Raw genomic sequence first — 20,301 nt, forward strand, 5'->3', positions numbered from 1 at the left:
AGATTAGTTAGACAATGACAATGAACATTTAGAATGTTAAGCATTAGCCTGTAGAGAGTATCTTTAACATTAGATTTGAGCAGAAGGCTCTCAATGAAGACCTTTTGAAGGAGCGAATTATTTTTATAGGATTTAGGGAGACATTTTTTTTTAACCGAGACAAAAACTTTATCAAGCTGAAACATGCTACTAAGGTCACCACGCAGTGATGAAAGATCTGGGATCCACCAAGGTGGCTTACTCGTTACTTACTTACTTTACTCGTCGGTATGGACCGAAATTAATATTTAAAATGAAAGAACTTGTGGTCAAAGGATCTGTCTAGGATTTTCCATTCTCCTACATAATACTTTCATTTGCAACCGTTGGCACATCTCAAGAGGTGGGATCTATGTATGTACGTGGGTACCGCCCCTATCTTGGATATGATTAACTTAGGGTCCAGTACGCTATGGAAGGCGCTGGCATACATGTCGATGATCAGCCATTTTTTAACAAGCAGACCATACCCACTAATTCACCGCTCTTCCGGGGGAGAAGACTTATCGTGGGCTATGTAGCAAGAGGCAAGGAGAAGCTCTGACTTTCATTAGAGATTTGCAAACTTTCGGGAGATTTGTCTGCATGGTTAGTTCCTAGTCCTCCTCCGCCTTCTTATCTGTTAAATTCCTTATCAACTTATCTGCGTCCACCTCCACTTCCACAACGTGTGTATGGCATTGTCAGTAGGATGGGGTTTTTTCAATGTATTTTAGCCGAAGTTGGGATAACCGCGGACATACACAGAGGAGATCCCAATTGTGTTTCATGTCATGCCTTAACTGTGACTAGCAGACAGTCAAGTAGAACGCTGGATGGCTCGTCATGCCAGATAGTGTCCGCTGACATGGCTGGTGTACTTATCTCAAAAAACTCTGCAAATTTACGTAAACATGACCAGTTCCTGCTAGAACTCTAGTCCTAAATTTTGCAATTTTGTTTATCATGCGACATTTGTTGTGTGAATGTTGTATGAAAAAGTTTATTTTTTTCTGCACATCTTTTATAAATCAATCAGAGGTAAGGTTTTTATACGAGGATGGTCCGATAAGTACTTAGCCTTTATTTCTCAACATAATCTCCTTTTAGCTCGATAAACTTGACCCAGCGATGCTCCAATTTCTTTAACCAATCTGAAAAATACGTTTTCTCGAGGTCTGCAAAATAGGCATTTGTGGCGGCGACGACCTCCTCATTCGACGGAAATTTCTGTCCAGTGAGTGACTTTTTCAAGTTTGGAAACAAAAAGAAGTCATACGGGGCCAAATCTGGAGAATATGGTGGTGGTAGCCCAATTCGAACAATTTGGCCACTGCTCTGAAGTGGTCTCACGGTTGCGTTTGTTGTTCGGAGTGAGCAAACGCGGCACCCATCGCGCCGACAGCTTTTTCTTGCCCAATATTACATGCAGGATATGACCCACGCGGTCTTTTGAGATGCCTACTGTCTCAGCTATATCGCGCACCTGACCGTGGCTCATTAAAAACTTACGTGCGACCACGTTGAAACTTGTTAAACCATTTTTTGACGGTCGCCCTCGAAGAAGAGTCACCGTACACAGCATCCAAGCACTCCTTGATTTCGCTACGCGATTTCCCTTCCATAAACAAGAATCGAATCACAGACCGATATTTCTCCACAAACAGTTAAATCAACAGTAGCCATCTACGAGACTGTACGATAGTACGTAAATTTCTCTTGCGATAGTGACGCCATCGGGCGATGAGGCTAAGTACTTATCAGACTGCCCTCGTAATATTATATAATATAATATTATAATCTGATGCAAATTAGGTAATCTACAGGTATTTATATTCAAAATAAACATGGCGAAGAACCTAGAAAACGGCAAAATGATAAGCATCAATAGCCGAGACGATCTAGCCATGTCCGTCTGTCCGTATGAAACACTGGATCTCAGAGACTATAAGAGATAGAGCTATATTTTTATTCGACAGCATTTGTTATGTTTGCACGCAGATCAAGTTTGTTTCAAATTTTTGCCACGACCACTTCCAGCCCCGCAATTTTAAAGCTAGAGCTGCGAATTGATTCCTGAAAATTTGATTGCGATCAGATAAAAATTATGGAAGTAATTAAAAAAATACTTTTGTATGGGCAAAAACGCCTATTTACTAGGGGTCTTAGTTGCTTAGTGTTTCTCCAAACTGTTTTGCGATGACGCCTCTAGGTCGATTTGACGGGAGGAGTGTTTTTTCGATTGGGTTCCGCGCGTACATTAACGTTCAAAGGAAAGTTAAAAATTGCAGAATTTATTTAAGAAATTCTTTTATATGGCAATAAAAGCCTACTGCATAGGGTCTAAGCTGCTTTGGCGACATGTAAAACGGACATTAGAGACATTAGATGATATATAATTAAAATTAATATATGTATAACTACTTATGCTTTCTGCATGCCCTAAGTAGCGCATAATTTATTAAATTGCAATTTTTTGTTCCTGCCTGAGTTTGTTTACTTTTCGCCTCTAAACATCTGTTGCGTTATGAAGTTTTGGTATAAACACTTGATAATAGAACTACATTATTGGAGTAGATGCATAGGGTCTAAATAGAGTACCATATGAGTATTCGAACTGTAACTCGGTTTTTTATGTTAACTTCATAATGAAGTTTAGATGCGCTAATAACATAACAACACCCTTTAGACCAATAATTTCGCAGAATTGAATTTTTAGGATTTGTTTTAATTAAAGTCCATGATGATACATACATACATAATTGTGTTTTTGTGTAAATCTTGTGATTGACACTTAAATTTCTAAACATTATGTACAAATATCCGCAATTTAAAACTTGTTTAGTGTTAGTGTGTAGATTGTGAAATCAAATACATAAGTATTCATATATATTTACATATATATATCTATAGCAAGTATGTGTGCTGTATTCTGTATGTACCTTAGCAATAACAAAAATAAAATATGTAGCTTGTTTCATTAAATTTTAAGCAAGTGCGGCTCAATGGCCTTGTATATAACTGTTCCAATTCTTTTCTTTTTGTATCGTTGTCTTTTCCTCTATGTGTGTATGTACATATATTAAATAACATACATAATGTATTCTACAGATGTATGTATGTACATGGAAGGAACATGTTACTTTTCCATCGTTGTATTATTAATATCGCATATTGAAAATATAAATGCAAAACATAACATCAACTTTCAACAAAATTGTTTATTTAATACTAGATATAACCAATTACGCTATGGACACTACTTAAAATTCGTATTATTTGACTTATTTATACAGTTTATGAGCGTGGAATAAGTTTCAATAGACCGAATTCATCATCAACCCTAGTTTAAAAATTTTGGGATCACCGAGTGATCTTATTCATGACTTTGTGGCAATATTGGATCGAGAAACACGAAAGTGGCATCTGTATTTGTTTCTCTAAATCCATTCTCGAGATATTTGTAAAATTCTAGAATATTTTATAGATTATGATAAAATAAAAAAATATATGTAGATGAAATACAAATTATGGAAGTGACAATCGACCATTTACTAATTTAAAATGAAATTTTTACTTAATTTCGCTTGCAGATTCTATTGCAATATATTCCTATATATTAGTACTATGCCTATAAGAAATGTTCATCATTAAAAATTTTAAATAATTAAATTTTAAAAATTAAAAATGTCTACAAAAATAATTTTTTTGAAAATATCTCGAAAACTGTTCTAAGCTTTCTAATGTCCAACACTGCCTTTAAATTCCCTTATGTACAGTACTAATAATACGGTTTTTGTCAAGCTAAGAGTATACTGGAGTAAATAAATACATAAATAAAATTATATCTTTACATTACGTCCAATTTTAATTGTAGCTATTATGATTCAGAAAGTATAACAGAGTGATGACTAAGGGGACCGTTTGTACTAGAGGGTTAAAACAAAAAATAATCGTGTTTCTCAACCCAAAAATACCGTTAGACTTTTAATAGGGTTGCTTTTTTTTGAAAGTTTGATTCATTAGTTGAGACGATTCATAGAAATGTCGATGCAAAATCAATCAAGTGAATAGTTTTTGATTTCATATATTCTAGAATGTATAAGTTATTTAGATCCTCTTAGTTCTGGACAAGACACACATTCAGCAAATTGCTAATATAGTTTAAGACTTAAAAAATATGGATGATTTGTGCTTAGAAAATTATTTACACATTAATAAATAATAAATAGTTTTTACTTTTCTACGGGTTTAAGTTTTTTTTTAGTTATTCGAATGGGGCTGATAATTTTACTGTTGTTGCTGGGGATGATTATGGTAATGGATAGAAGAACTCGCTTGTGTGGAGGAAGATGTCGATATTGTGGTTGTAGGTTTGATCACAGGTTTGATATCCTCAATTTGTATTAATTGTTCGATGGGTATTAAGGACAACTCGCCGCCAACAGGTTGTGGCATAGGAAGCTTGGCTAGAGCCTACAATAGAGAAAACAAAATGTATTCTGAAGCAACATCTTATAATACCACTTTAACCTTGGCATGCTCCACCGCAATTGTGGCTGCTTTTTCAGCCTCACGCTGTCGACGTTCCTTTAACTTAAGCGAAAATATCGCAACAGAGCGAGCACTCTTCACCAATTTCTGTTTGAGGCGCGATTTTTTTGCCGCCAGTTCAGCAGCTATTTGAAAAAAGTAAATAATTAACGCTGGGACTTACAGATATTTTCCAACTAACCCTTAATCTCGTCATCTGTATTGACCGAAGATGTGGATGCTGTAGGTGCAGCTTCCTCTTCTCTTTCCTTTTCTCTATCGCTTTCCTTTTCCTTCTCACGATCTTCCTTAGCATGCTTCTGTTGAAGTTTTTGCGAAGAACTTGATGAAGAATTTGACAAAGCACCTACGCTTGGACGCGACTGAGAATTGATAACACCGCTAGAGGCAATAGGACCAACGCTATTCGGACTAAACACGCTTCCACCGCCCGATGAGGAAGAAGATGAAGCAACAATTTTATGTTGTTGTTGCGTAGCTGGAGACGTGGCCAGCTTGTTACCAGATGCGCCGGACTTCAGAGCCACATTGCTCCAAGATGGTGCAGGCTTCAGGATATCGGTGTTGTCAGTATTGTTTATTAGTTCCTTAATATAAAATTCAAAAATAATTAACAGAAGATCGAGTGCACGATACTTAATGCTTAATAGCATCTAACTACAAACACCAAAAGCATTCGAGTAAAATATAATTTGCAAGTGATATGAACTTATGGACAATTAGCCTGCGTGTAATGCGTTAGGTGTGTGAAGAAAACCATTACTCACATATTTTAGCTATATCTAATTTTCAATAAAATCTTAACTGAATTTGGAGTTTACTTCAAATGTCTTTAAAATAATTAGGCACGTTTGATGTAATATCAAACTCTTTCACAAAATCTAAGTGTTCCAATTGTTCTTTATTAAATATACCCGCTACCCATACGTTACAAGAAGCAGCCATATCTGTATATCTGTCCGTCTGTCCATATGAATACTAATTGTATTGTTGCGCGCAGATCAAGTTCAAATGAAAAATTATCAAGCGAATTTCTAAATCAGAAGCACACACTGTAATGAATAAAGTCTTTATGATTCCTAAAGATTTTGTTGCGATCAGAGAAAAAACTTAGAAATTATTCATGAAATAATGTTATATGGCAAAACCGGTAGCAGCTGTCAGATCTTGATTGATAGTTTCTTATGTTTTGTATTCTATTATACATATTTCGAATGTACATCGATATATTTGTTATTACAGTATTTTATACTAGTGTAGTGTTTTGCTCTTAGTAAAATGGGTAGCAGGTATCTCACAGTTGAGCATACTTGACTGTGGCTTTTTACAAGTTTTTTTTTTTGTGTGTCTGAAAAGCAAACATAGAAAACACACATTGAACAAAAATAAACAATACATTACAATTAGTTATACACATCTCTATACCTTAGAAATACAATCTATGCTTCTATGCAGGTTTGCATTGTCGTTCACTTTTAAACGGGACATCCATTCGGGTACATGAAGTTTTATGTGCAGTTTTTCCTTTAAGCATGAGAATTCTATTAGAAGCGGACTAATTGGTTTACCTTTTGCTTTGTGGGAACGCGTTACACAATTTATGTCAGACCGATGGAAATATCATGAATACCATTATTTTTAATGGAAGACACACAGACCAAAAATACACATTTTGTGCATCAATACTAAATTTGATCTAATCGAGTACAACTAATCATTTAAAATAATAAAAGTATTAATAGTTTTTATAGTTGCTTCTATTGTTTAATAATGATAAAAGTGTGTGAGTATGATACGTATCAGAATAATAAGACGAAATGTTTGGTTTTCTAATACTCTTTCACTTTGTGTATCCATAACTAATAAATCAATAATGTTATATTTTACTCGGTGCGTTTTGAGTCCTTGTGTTAACGGTGGATAATTTATAAATGCTTTCTATATTGAAAACCATACGGGAAGTGTCATAAAGGCAGTTAAGGCGATTTTCTTGCATAACTAACAAATACTACAATAGCAGTTAAGCTTAATTCACTAATGACGACATATAACGTTTAAAGAGAACTACTTTCATAAGTGAACTGACTTAAACAAGAATAGTGTTATTTATTGGTTTACCAGCAATCAAGTCGAAAGATTGTGTATACGATTTTGTTTATGGGGAAAGGGATAATTAATAGTTAATTATTTGGATCTTACGCTCATCTGCAAATGAGTTGCGCTTTCAGCGGAAATTTTGCGCGTCTTGCTGTACGGCGGAATCTCCGCTATCTTCGTCGGATGCTGTTGCTGGAGTTGTTGTAATTGCAGCTGCCGCTTTGAGCAACGCTGTGGACTGCTGCTGGTGCTGCTGCCTGCCGAATCGCTGGATTTCTTGCGGAATGGTGGAATTTCCTGGATATGCATCGATTGCATGCGGGAACCTGGGTTGTCAACAACTGTGCTCGTTGAAACGCTGTTCCATATGAGAACGAAAAATATAAGAGAAAATGGAATGAAAAGTATGTTAAAACAGATAATAAAATAAAATTAAGCTAAGCAAAAGCGGAATAAAAGCAATTATAAGTACTTAATCCATTATTTTATCTCATAAAAATATTTATATTTTAGTTGTTCATTAGCGAGATAGTTTAATCAATTGAGAAAGTTTAAATGACAAATTTTTTAAGTGTTTGAAAAGCTAAACTAATACTTTGGAGTTCGAAAATACACGAGAAAAATACATGGTTTATATTATCGATACTGTTATTTGTTGAGTTGTTAGACCAATCTACAAAAAGTAGCGATATTTACGGTAGAAAGATGTCGGATTGATGTCGCTAATTTTGCAAGTACCAAAAAAACAAAATGGATTAAAAAATTGCCTAGATTTATTAAAAATTAAAATGAGCAAGAACCATATGTGTAATAACCATAGTAGAACAGCTACGGTTACTACACAAATGGTTCTCTATCTCTCTTTGAGCAGAAGACTTCGTTTCTTTAAAATTTGGTTTTCTTTTGGTCGCTTTACGTTGAGCTTTTGTGAAACTCTACTTATTGGACATTGCACAATGAGTGATGCTCGCACACAGAAAGACTTACTTATAGACCGATTAACGCAAAAATTTAAAAAATTGTTTTTTTTTTATTAACGTTCAGTTTATATGATGGTGAAGAAATTGAGAAATCCAAGATTTCTGTAAGTGGTATATGAATTTTTAGGTCGGAGATTTAAATATATATATTTAAACCTAAAAAATGGACATCTAGAATTTTATTGTAGTCTAGAGTGCTTGCGCTCTAACTATCTAGCGATATTGAACTCTTACCCGCCATTGCCATCCTGATGCAAACTGCTGAGTGATGAACATCCGTGTGGCGGTGTCGATTCGTGCAGCGGCCGAATTAGTATTGTGCTAGTCTATAAATTATTATTAGTTTGAATTTTGTTGACACTCATCCATTATACTCACTTGGGATGGCGGTGAATCAGGTGAGGAATCGCGATTCTCGTATATATTCACATCCGCCTCAATGCTACGGCCGAAGCCCGGATCTGTGAGTTCGTGATCGTAAAGCAGCAAATCATCTGCCACCTGACTTTCCATGACTTGCTCGTGCGTTGTATTGCCTTCATTATATTCTTGTTCTGGCTGTGTTGATGTGCTAGAGTGTGGAGTGGGTGGTGTCGGGCGAGGTGAAGTGCCCTTGCACTGCATCTCACGTCGGCAATGCTCGGCACGTGCAATCTCCGCTGCCAACCAAGATGGCAATTCTGGCAATAGCCATGTCAAAGCCTGGCGCAGACCCAGCATGATATGCTTTAAGTAATACAGATGGTATTATTTAAAATCTGAATGATTCTTCTATAGACAAATCTTACCTCCAGAGTAACAATCAGTATTATAGTTTGTGCGGTAGAAAGTCCTGGCCATAGTCGCGAGACCTGACCAGAGAGACCAATCAGTGCACAGTTGACAATCACCGCAGCCAGCGACAATATGCTAAGTGCATTTTGCCAGGTGCCAATGTTCGCTACCCGTTGACCAAATGGCCGTTGATGTACGTGTGCGAGCTTAAAGGCATCAGAACGAATCTCCATCAGGTTGTTGATAAGCGCACATAAGCCAGCCAGTGGAAAGGCAGCTGAGAAGAGCACCACATAGCCCATTTGGACAAGCATCTCCAAATGATCTGAGAAAGTCCCATCATACTACAACAAAAATATTGTAATACTTTTTTTTAAGAGTTTCCCTTAAATGACAACTTACCTTGTACAGTGAACTCTCAATCTCAGCCTGTCCAATATTACGTTTACTTGCAACTGGCTGCTGGTGCTTTTGTTGTGGTTGCTGCTGCTCTACCGGCCTGGCATCAGACTCAGCTTTAAGTTTCTCTTCGGCGGTTGCTAACTCTTCAGCAAGACTTCGATTCAAATGTTGAGTGGGACTTAAAGCCCCCCACATGTTAAAGCTCAGCTTAGCCAGCCTCCATTGCTCCAAAAAATAGGGAATGGCCGACTCTCGTAAATTGCCAATAATTTGTCGAGAGATAAGCAAACCAGCCAATTGCTGTGAGGGTGAATGGTAAGATCAAAATATTATATAAAGTGATCTGATATTTCTACATATGTAGGCCTGTATAAATGATAGATACTGAGCGGATACAACTTACCTCCTTCAGCTTGTCTTCATCGCGTAGGTAGAAAGCGATGTAAAAGAGTGAGAGGAAGGAGTTGACGAATTGAAAGAGAGCCACCTTGGCTATTAAATGATTCTCGTATTTGGACTGCAGTCGATAATTTTCTATACATAATAAGAGAAAGCCAATAATAGTAAGTGTTTTTGTAAGCTTCAGTTAAGCATTACCTCGATCATTAAGCCAAACGGCCAACTTGAAATAGGCCTCATCCATCAAAGTAATAGCACCGGCCAGTAAAACTTTCGGAATCACACTTAAACAGCATAGAACGCTCTCCTCCGGAAGTTTGGAGTCCCACCAATCCTAGCGTATAAACAATTAACCGATAATGGCGGATTTATATAATCAAATTTGTTGTATTTTTTATAAACTTCCATAAATAGATTGACAAGCAAACAGTTGTTAGTAAAACTCTTAAAAAGACCGGTAATTAGCTTCTTTGTCCGGTATTAGTTCTCCTCATAAATCTTCAATCAATACTCATTTAGCAATACCTCAACTTTATTTAGCTATACACCAAAATATTTCCGTGGTTCGACTCTTATATGTAATTTAGTGGAATTCAGAGAGCTTTTTTTTATATCTATGTCCGTCTGCCCCTCTATCTATAAGAAATAGAGCTATATTTTTTCAAAAGCACTAGTAACTTGTGCAGACGCAGACCAAGTTTGTTTTAGATTTTTGTAAAATCCGGAAACCGAAAAGCAAGCGTAATTTTTATGATTCCTAAAACATTGGTTTTAATCGGTAAAAATTGTTTAAGTTATTTAAGAAATAATTCGAAATGACCAACAACGGCTTCTCCAGTCGGGTCTTAATTGCTTTAGTTCATAATCTGGTCTATCTTGTACCCTATGGTATATTTTAAATGTAATAGTATGGATATACCAAATTCAGCTTTTGGTATATTTTACTATTTTTGAATATATTAATTTAGTATATTATAATAATTCCGCACTGTACTGCTGTGTTCTATGTGTGCAATAAAGAAACCTTGAGCCCCCCGTTGTTTAAGCAAATAATTCTACATAATGTATTTCGAACAATGTTAGTACGACACATCAGTGACAAATCTAATAAATATAATTGATTTATGGATTATGAAAAATAAACAAATTTTTAATTTTTAAAATTAAAAGGGGTGTATTTATTATGATTGCATCGAATAACGTTGGCGATTCGTAAAAATAATATGAAATGTATAGAATTATGAGTAATAATAACAAAGTTAAATAAATATAAAAACCTTGTGCAAATTATACATGCATTGCGGAATTCCTTTATCGGGTATATTATGGTGATCCAGCCAATCCTGTGAAAAAGAACAACAAACAAACGAAAGAACGGAAGATAATAGTTCAATGATGCATGATAAATGATAAATACATAAATACTTCTGTTATTACCCTTTATAAGTGGCATACAGATATTGGCATGATTCTACACACAAAGTCTAATAAATATGCTTTATAATTTTTTCGATGATGCGTGATACATACTAAGTCGACTAGATGCTTAATATTTTGTTCAATGATACGTGATAATTGATAAATACATAACTGCTTCACTACTTCTGCTATTACCCTGCATTTGTCGACACGACCCTACATAAATGCTTTATAATCTTGCAGCGGTAACTGCAGTCAAAGTACTAAACAAATTAAATTTAAAATTTGAAAATTATTTTCGATGGGATAGTCTGTGTATGTAATCGACATAGAAACCCATCCCTACATAAATGTTGATTGTTGTTGTGAGTATGTTAAATTGATATTCTTGTTTACTGCCATTAATTTAACTTGTGAATTGTTTGTGAATGTCAAGTGCGAGTGTTCAGCCTTTGCGTGTACCCGTGAGAGCATCAATCAAATTAAATAAACAAATAAAATTCAACGAATTAATAAAAGTACCCCATATTCACAATCTCATGAATGCTTACAAGCACAAACATAGGCGTTTAAAACAACACATCCGCTGGATCACCTAACTAATAGTCAATCCGCAACACACACACACAGACCTATACCCTATACCCTACTTTTGCAACACGAAATATTAATGAACCTGGTACGAGTATTTCAATACATGGGGTAATTAATGGGAAATAACTCGTAGGTGCACCGAACTAAACTCTAGCAAACGTATAAAATGGAAAAACTCACCTGAAATCTCAACATTAAAAACATCACAACAAACACTAAGCAGAGGCACAGACCAATTACAGGAAAGCTGACCAAATAGCGAAAGGCTCGCCGCTGCCATGCAGGAGCTTCTTTAGGTTCCAATCTTCCTGTCACATTGTTTTCTTCCAAAGGACCCTATTAAATTGCGCCTTAGAACCAGTAAATTATTAAATTTCAATCATCTCACCTTGTAGAGAGGCCTGGGCGGTTCAAGAAGTTCGGGTGGAGTTGATAAAGTTCCCCAGCGAAAGGCCAATTCCACGGAGTAGCGTTTCCAAGCCTCTAGATAGAGTGATGCCCAGGCTACATTGAAGAGCGAGAATAGCACATGACCCATATCCTGAGCTATTTGGCCCTTGCCCCACAATATGCCGTAGAGTATAGTGCCAAATACGGCCGGCACACCCAATGCGCATGTGTAGTGGCCCAACCATGCAAAGTAGAGTGCAACCTTTACACCAAAATATGCTGCAATATCGTCTAATGGTTGGGGGGCACAGATCTGCTTGACCCAATGTGTTTGTAACTGCGCCAGAGAACCGCTCTCGTGCAAGGGAAAGACCTGTGTTATCAGTCCAGACTCCTGCCAAGCGGCAACAATACTTTGACCTTCAGCAACAGCAGCGCGACCCTGTAGAGCGTCAATGTCACTGCATCCAGCGCGCAGTCCTTGTAGAACCTGTAACACTAACCACTGGCGCTCTTGAGATGTAAACAAAGCTGTGCTGCCCACATCGCCCCGCAATTGTTGGAAGCAGTGACTTTCGCGGGTTGTAAATTCACGCAATGCCCCTCCTAGATCTGGACGCAACCGCTTTGGCAGGCGAGCTTCCTCCGCTGCTCTGAAAAGTCTACGTAGAGAACAAACAATACAGTGATTCTGTCTCGGTTATTCGATTATTCTTTATAGTCAATTCAAATTGTTTCTTTTTTTTGTTTTCTAACTTGGCCACTTATAATTCATACCAAAGACTATAAAATACATACACAATAAAATAACTTCAGTTGGTTTGAGCTCATGCACTCATTTACACGACGAGAAGTTTCGGCCTGGGCTGGGCTGACGAAATAAGTTAATGTTCCTATTTATCTTTAAATGTGGATTTTATGTGGATTGAACGAAATTTCATTCTATAGTCTATGGGTCTACTTAAGAATTAAAGTTATATTTATACATCCAAAAATCAACGGAAAGGCTTGGAGGTCACCCTAACAGCCGAGTCATCGCACTACTGTCAGGAGAAGACTAAAACTCTATCATCCTCAAGACCTGCTGGCTCGGGTCTTGACCTAATGTTTACCAGCAATACTATACATAAATTTCTCGTATATCCTTAAGTTCAATTTATAGTATATAATTTGTATATAGTTTATATTTATTATGTGCTGCTGACATAATTTATTTTCTGCTTAGAATTTCTGATTTGTTTAAATTGCTCAGTTAGGTAGCACCTATCTTTGTTACCATTTCGTTATTATTTCAAATAAAAAAAAATATATTTATATATATTTATACATCACCTAAATGCACTTACATATTAACTGGAGCGCTCACGTAAAAGGCATTGCGGCTGGAGCTCTCGTGGGCCTTAACCTGGACTAAAAGACCTAATCCAGCAGGCGGCTGAGAACGTATGCGGGCGAGTAACCAACGCAAGGCCTCGTCTGGGGCATCCTCGGGAAATTCAATGACAACATCGCACTGGGTGGGTATTTTGTTAAGCCAAAGCCGACGTGGCGTCATAAGGTGTCCTGCATAAGGTACTTTGCGGCGTAATTGGCGGGAAGCTATGACGAAGCGAATTGAGAAACGCAAATTAATTGTTTCAGGGAAACTGGCAAAGAAAAACAAAGCAGACAAGCACCTCTAATTCAGAACAATTCCTTCTATTAATTTAATGAAAGACGACATATTAATGCGAAAATCAGCAATATATTGTTTATTAAAAATATACAAAGAATGATAACACTATCCAAACTTCAATAAATATAAAGATAATATAGACACAAAGAATATGTAACATATGTATATGTATGTACATATGTATATGCAAATGAAAACTCAGTGGAACACACAAATGACTGCCACTAAACACAGAACACTAACATATCTACTATTTAATTAAATTAAATAAATAAAAAATATATTCTATTTGTTTATCGCCAACAGATTCAAGATTTTGGCCGTCTTTATATTTTGGCTAATACTTTAAACTATTAAATGAATACCGGCTACAAAGAAAATGTAAATGATAAGAGACATCTTAACGAAGTGGAGGGATTTTTTAATTACTTATACAAAATAAAACCTCAGTTGGCTATCATCATATATTGTGGTCTTCAAGTAGCTGGCGATTATCGAGCAAAGTAATTTGTAAGTGTTTTATAAACTAGTAAACCGCCCACATACCTAATTAAATTGAATCAGTTGTTTTCCCCAACAAACTTAAGAACGTGTAATTACGTGCGTCCAAGAGACGATGGCATTTTAAAATAGTATACTGGGAAGACGGGGAGAACAGTTTAGGTTTTAAGTATCACACGCTCATTTTATTTGTATTAGTAAAAAATACAAGCAGAAGTACCTAGTTTAACGAACTGTCGAGTTCGCAACCCAAAGTAATCTAATTGATTTAGCTAATGATGATATATGTATTTTCCAAAAGAAGGGCTTGAGAAACATATAAAAAAAAGCTGTTACCGCCACCCCTAGGGTATCACAGACACTAAAAGAGATAGACCTATATTTTTTCCGACAGCACTTTTCACTTATACGCGCAGATCAAGTTTGTTTAATAGAATAGCATGCGTAGTCACGATTTAGTACATAAAATCACATCTCCAGTCTTTATGATTCTTGTCAATTTGGTTGCGCATATATCAGCAACTATTCTACTATTGTAGTAGTAGACGGTTTTATCATACAAAAGCGTTCTTAATCTTTAATCTTTTCTTAAATGTCATGAACTTTTTTTGTACACCCAATATATGACTACACACTGCAGCTAAACTAAAGTTTACAGAATATGCATATGAGCATTTCCATAAAATTAAACGTAAATAAATTTATGTATGTAAATAATGTTATTCATTTTATTTTTTGTTGCTACATTTTTGAAAAGGAAGTCACAAATATATTCTTTTTCAGATTTCCCACCCTAAAGTGCTGTTTTCCCCGGATTTTATTCATCAATTTCAATCAAGATGCTTGCACCAATAGCAATCTAGAAACAAAATAGGAACAAAATAGAATCAGCAAAAAAAAATTTCTCAAACTTGTAGAAATTTGCTCACATTCGCTGTAACACTATATGTAATTAACAAAATTGTAAAATTAATTAAGCGATAGCAATACTACAAAATAACAGGTCGGCTGATAAGTCCCCGGTCTAACAAAGAAAAACACATTTTTTTGTCAAAATTCGTTTTTATTATTCAACATAGTTCCCTTCAAGAGCGATACAACGATTATAACGACCTTCTAATTTTTTGATACCATTTTGGTAGTACTCCTTCGAATTGCCTCAAAATAGGCCTCAGTTTCGGCGATCACCTCTTCATTGCAGCCAAATTTTTTCCCTGCGAGCATCCTTTTGAGGTCTGAGAACAAGAAAAAGTCGCTGGGGGCCAGATCTGGAGAATACGGTGGGTGGGGAAGCAATTCGAAGTCCAATTCATGAATTTTTGCCATCGTTCTCAATGACTTGTGGCACGGTGGTTTTTGGTCAAATGTGAGCTCGCGCGGCACCCATTTTGCACAGAGCTTCCGCATATCCAAATGTTGATGAATGATATGACCAACACGTTCCTTTGATATCTTTAAGGTCTCTGCTATCTCGATCAACTTTATTTTACGGTCATTCAAAATCATTTTGTGGATTTTTTTGATGTTTTCGACGGTAACCACCTCTTTCGCGCGTCCACTGCGTTCACCGTCCTCCGTGCTCATTTCACCACGCTTGAATTTTGCATACCAATCAATTATTGTTGATTTCCCTAAGGGAGACTACGGAAACTTATTATCAAGCCAAGTTTTCGCTTCCACTGTATTTTTTCCCTTCAGAAAACAGTATTTTATCAAAACACGAAATTCCTTTTTTTCCATTTTTTTCACAATAACAAAAGTTGCTTCACAAAAGACGCTCTATCTCACAAACTAATTGACTGACAGACGTCAAATTTTGACACGAATCATTTGAAAGTTAGTACTATATAAAAATAATATGAATTCAATACTAACGACGCCATCTATGTGTCAGACCGGGGACTTATCAGCCAACCTGTTAAAGCTACTAATAGAACATTGTGGTATCTTAGAAATGACTGGAAATGCCCATATAAATAATTAAGGCATTGTCTTAATTCCTATATATGTATGATACATACATAGATGTAAAGTTTTCGATTTTCTTACCGTTTTCAATTGTCTCTTTGGCACAGGATATTAATTTGCCTTTGCGACGTCTCAAATTCGATTCAAAATTGTTGTCTTCGGTAAAATCATCATCTCGCGTTATAACCTCACTAGCTCCAGAGGTGCCATCCTCACCAGCTGTTGTTGTTGACTCCGACACTTCCTCTGAGAACTGACGGACTGCATAGCTATGAAAGACATTACCTTTGCCTCCACCACCGCCACGCATCGTACTCTCAAAATGTTGGCTCATTTTGGGCCAAATAAAAATAACAAATCTTTCTTTTGTTATTTAATTTTTCTTTGATTTCCGTATCTGTGATTTTTTCTTATAATTTTAGTTTCATTGCTTAAAATGTTATAATTTTTATATTGGACGATATCACGTGATTACCAACAAAAATATTAAATCCTGCGGAATATTGTTCATTATTTATTATTTTTTTCAGTAGTACAAATATAAAATGTCGATTACAATTTATAGGAAGAGAACGCAATCATAAAATACTATATGTAAAGAAATGGTGTAATAAGAAAAAAGCTAAAAACACGCAACAGAAAATTTTATTAAGAGAGTTTATTAGGTTTGTATTCCTTCTACCGGCTAGAAAAAGGGTGGCTTTTTGTGAATTTTGCTCAGAAATATTGAGTCCAGTTACTGTTCAACGATAGTCAAGGGTTCAATGTGCGTGGGAGTCACTTAACTAGTTTTTTTAAAAGTATTTCAAAGAAAAAGCGACAACAAAAACGGAAGCACTAGAAATTGTCTACTTATTTCATAATCGCAACGACCCATTTAGGTTAATCCGTTTCACTCAGATAAAAACGAACCACTTAGGGTGGCATTTACTTTAAAAAAAGTATTGCATACCTCTAAGGGCGTCATTAAAAATTAAGCTTGAGCACCGCTGCCTGCTTGTGCAAATTGCAGTAGAATTTAATTATTAAATTACCAACAATTCTATAACAATTATCTGACGGACACAAATTGTACACGTTTTCACTTTGGAAAATGCCACTACAGACTGAAATGTAGCAAAGTTGCTGCGCCCAGCTCATCATAGGAAAGAGCGCGCTCGTGGTGAGTTTCTAACTTATCGATTTTGTTCTGTGAGTTCTCGTGAGGTCGCTACATGCGTGCGAGATAAAATAAAAACAGAGAAACACATATTCGCATTGCCTTTTTTGTTTTCATACACAACTTTTGTCGAGAGCTAAAGAGGACGCTTGCAGAAAGCTAGCAGAAACTAGAAAGAAGCCAGACAAGAATACCGACTTCATGACTCATTTCGCAATATCAACTCATTTGAACATATTAAATCTATGTTATTATCTTTAGGTTAATTCAAAATCAATTAGTATGTTAATATATCATTAAAGTACAATTTTTAAAGACAAAATTACATTTATCTTAAGGATTCGCGCAACATTATAATTCAACAATTTCAAAAATTATGAAATTAAATTATAATATAATTTTAGACAAATATTTTTTAAATCGATTTTAGAGGTGTGAGCACACAACATTTTTGGTTGGCGGTGAAAAATTGAAGCTGACAGATGAAAAAGGACGCGTTCTATTGTTTAGCTTCGTTATGTCGGTTAACACTCGTGCAAAAAATATTTATAAATTCATTGGGGTAGGGTAGTGTGACCAAATTCGGTGAGAACAAAAAACTTTAGGCTTTCTAATTTTGACCCGATGAGAATATTGTGAATGGCAATTTTTTCAGCGCTAAATAAATGTAACTCCAAATGTTTGAAGTTTACACCTGCTGTAGTCCTTATTCCATTGTTAACTCATTTTAATAATACTTAGACGAAATCAAAGCTGTCTATACTTCTTATTTTACTTTTAAGCAAAAGCAGCACCGCACATACAGGACCAAGAATTTTAAGCTTAGAACTTTTAATAATGTCAAAAGAGGCCGAGTGCTCAGATTTAGGTAATAAAAGTCATTCGCGATATTCTTATAAAATAAAAAAAAAGACTTTCAAGCCCGCCTTCATAATTTACAATAATAATGAATTTAAAAATGGTTACTTTTTTTGTCTTAAAAAAAAAAGTATTGAGTCTATTAAGCCTCAAACAAACAAACAATTTTCAGCAAGTTGAAAATAATTTGCATTTTTTTTAGTTTTGCAACTTGCAAGTTCATTTTTAGCAGCAAAATGGTTTCACTAGTGTTTATGCGTGTAAATTTGATTGCAGCAGTCAAGTTTCTGCCAATTTTTTCGCATCGTTTGTACAGCTGTGAACTTTGAAATAGCAGTGCGACACAAAAAAAAACAAAATAACGGATTTTTAGCATATTCCTTTTTGTTAGTTGATCTCCGGCACATTATTTTTGTAAAATGGATACAATGGATACAAAAAACCACAATTTTAGAGGGCCGATGCATAGTGCTCTTTAGCTAAACTAATCCTTTTGCATCCTCTAGGGATATTAAAGCAGGACTGAGTTGGGGAATCAGTGAAGTGGCTATTGGCCGATGACTGGTGGATACAAATTTGAATACCCGAAATTCAGAAAAGGTGCCATTACTTGGTAACAGACATCTCAAAGCGAGGTGGGAGTTTGCCACGCGCCACTTGAACTGGCCACTTTCCAAATGACGTAATATCCTTTGGACAAATGAGTCTAAACTGGTGTTAATTGTTAGAAAAGTTCAAAACAATATGTCCGTTGACCACCAATCACCGAAAATGACCTAAACCATACCCTTAAGACCGCTAACCATGGTGGTCTTCAAATCATGATCTGGGCATGTTTCTCATACAGTGGTGTGTGACCTATAAATATGATCGATGAGATCATAGACCAAGAAGTTTTTGAAAATATATTAAGAAACATCATGCTGAAGTATTCTCAGGATGAAATGCCCCTTCAATATGGACTTTTCAGCAGAGCAACGAAACCTAAACACACCGGCCAACTGGTCACGGAGTGGTTTGGTCATGAAAAAACTAATGTAATGCCATGGTCAGCACAGTTCCCGGATTTAAATCCGATTGGGAACTGATGGAGGACTTCAAGCATTATGTTGCCAAGAAATCCCCGACATCTAAGCCACACCTTTGACAAGTTGTACAGGAGGTATAGGGCCAGAATCCCTGCAAGCGTTGCGAGGACGTGGTGGACTCCATGCCACGTAGCTGTGAGGCTCTAATAGCCAATAAAGGCTACACAACAAATTATAAGGTCGTATTCAACTCGAAATTTAGAAGGATTAAGTTATTTATATGATTTTTTTAAATTTATTAAATTTTTCTTTTGGCACTGCTAGTTCAATGTTATTCATAAAGGACCCAATTTCATTTGTTATTATCCATATTCGCTAAAATATTGAATTAGCCAAATGGAAAAAAGTGTTTAATTATTAAAACTTAAATACTTTATGCTGTTATAACTAAATTTTATCTGGAAGTTGTGTTTATAACAGTTTTTTCCAATTTTAAACGCACTGGTCACTAGCACTGCTATTTCAAAGTTCACAGCTGAACCTAGCTTCAGATAATTAAGAAACAATTTTAAAACCCTTATTACTATGTAGCTATCAATCTAAAAATCAATGCTGCCCAATTGTGAGATTTAGAATTAACCAAATTGTTTAATTGGTTTTAATAAATAAATTACTTTTGTCCTTTTTTTAGATAGAGCAACTCAGGATCAACTTTCGAATAGTTGCAACAACTTAGGATATAAATGAACTCGTGACCCATAGCGCAATTTTAAAGCTATCCATAGCTTAATTTTAAAGCTAGAGCTGCGAATTTGTGTATACAATAATAACAATAGTAATTGTGATACCTGAATTAATTTGGTTGCGATAAAAATTCTAGAAGTTATTAAAAAAATACTTTTGTATCTACATGTTCGCCTATATTGGCAACAAGGATGAACACGACAACAATTGCTCGTGTCGTAGATGTTTAGAAATAAATACCGACTGCATAAACACTGCGATGGGTCTGCGAGTTCAAGTCCCGGTCGGGAATGTTTTTACTATTTTTTAATATTTTGTGACATATTGTTTTGGTAAATTTTAAGAATATTAACACAATATTTAGATTTTACTCAAAATGTGTAGCGGGTATCTCACAGTCGAGCACATTCGGCTGTAGCTTTCTTACTTGTTTTAATTTATGCAATGGCGAAGCAAATATCATTAGAGCGAGAGAACGCACACGAGTGTTTTATTATAAATAAGTTACAAGAGAAATTTATGAGTTAAAATTGAATAATTGCAATTACAGATTCACCACTTAAGAATTTTAGTTGCAAATAAAATAGCAAAATAACACAAACGAGAACGCGAACGAACAGAATCAAATAAAATAAAGGAACGGATATAGATTTTATGCATATGGAGGGCACATGTAGATTAGTAAGATTAAGTAACAAATAGTATTTAATTGAAAAAGTGATAGAATCAATCAGTGATACA

General features: G+C 35.6%; 1 protein-coding gene across 7 annotated transcripts; it reads right to left on the reverse strand.

Annotated features, from left to right (window-relative positions):
* Window positions 1-2,725: 2,725 nt before the first annotated feature.
* LOC132783740 (anoctamin-8) lies at window positions 2,726-17,052 on the reverse strand. 7 transcript variants are annotated; one of them, XM_060789091.1, is made up of 17 exons: window positions 16,724-17,052; window positions 15,853-16,264; window positions 12,974-13,226; window positions 11,626-12,289; window positions 11,418-11,573; window positions 10,502-10,567; window positions 9,423-9,558; window positions 9,229-9,359; window positions 8,826-9,125; window positions 8,438-8,767; window positions 8,028-8,375; window positions 7,884-7,975; window positions 6,772-7,027; window positions 5,998-6,096; window positions 4,754-5,159; window positions 4,552-4,697; window positions 2,726-4,494 (listed from the first exon to the last, which is right to left on the reverse strand). In XM_060789091.1, the coding sequence occupies exons 2-17, from the start codon at window positions 16,103-16,105 to the stop codon at window positions 4,309-4,311; spliced, it is 3,822 nt and encodes a 1,273-aa protein (XP_060645074.1). In that variant the 5' UTR covers window positions 16,106-16,264; window positions 16,724-17,052; the 3' UTR covers window positions 2,726-4,308. The 7 variants fall into 7 exon arrangements, with proteins under 7 accessions (XP_060645074.1, XP_060645079.1, XP_060645075.1 ...); XM_060789096.1 differs by lacking the exon at window positions 16,724-17,052 and adding an exon at window positions 13,849-13,939 and having other exon boundaries at window positions 15,853-15,943; XM_060789092.1 differs by having other exon boundaries at window positions 15,853-17,052.
* Between the last annotated feature and the right edge of the window lie 3,249 nt (window positions 17,053-20,301).

The sequence above is a fragment of the Drosophila nasuta genome, chromosome 2L, assembly GCF_023558535.2.
Source record: "Drosophila nasuta strain 15112-1781.00 chromosome 2L, ASM2355853v1, whole genome shotgun sequence".
Classification (NCBI taxonomy): Eukaryota; Metazoa; Arthropoda; class Insecta; order Diptera; family Drosophilidae; genus Drosophila; species Drosophila nasuta.

What these genes read in the sequence shown, in the direction of transcription:
- LOC132783740 (XM_060789091.1), bottom strand. Translation starts at nt 16,105, where the DNA reads ATGAGCCAACATTTTGAGAGTACGATGCGTGGCGGTGGTGGAGGCAAA. An exon ending in TTGAGAGTTCACTGTACAAG is followed by an intron (nt 8,768 to 8,825) that starts GTAAGTTGTCAT and finishes TTTTTGTTGTAG; the next exon opens with TATGATGGGACTTTCTCAGA. An exon ending in CTGATTCACCGCCATCCCAA is followed by an intron (nt 7,976 to 8,027) that starts GTGAGTATAATG and finishes AATAATTTATAG; the next exon opens with ACTAGCACAATACTAATTCG.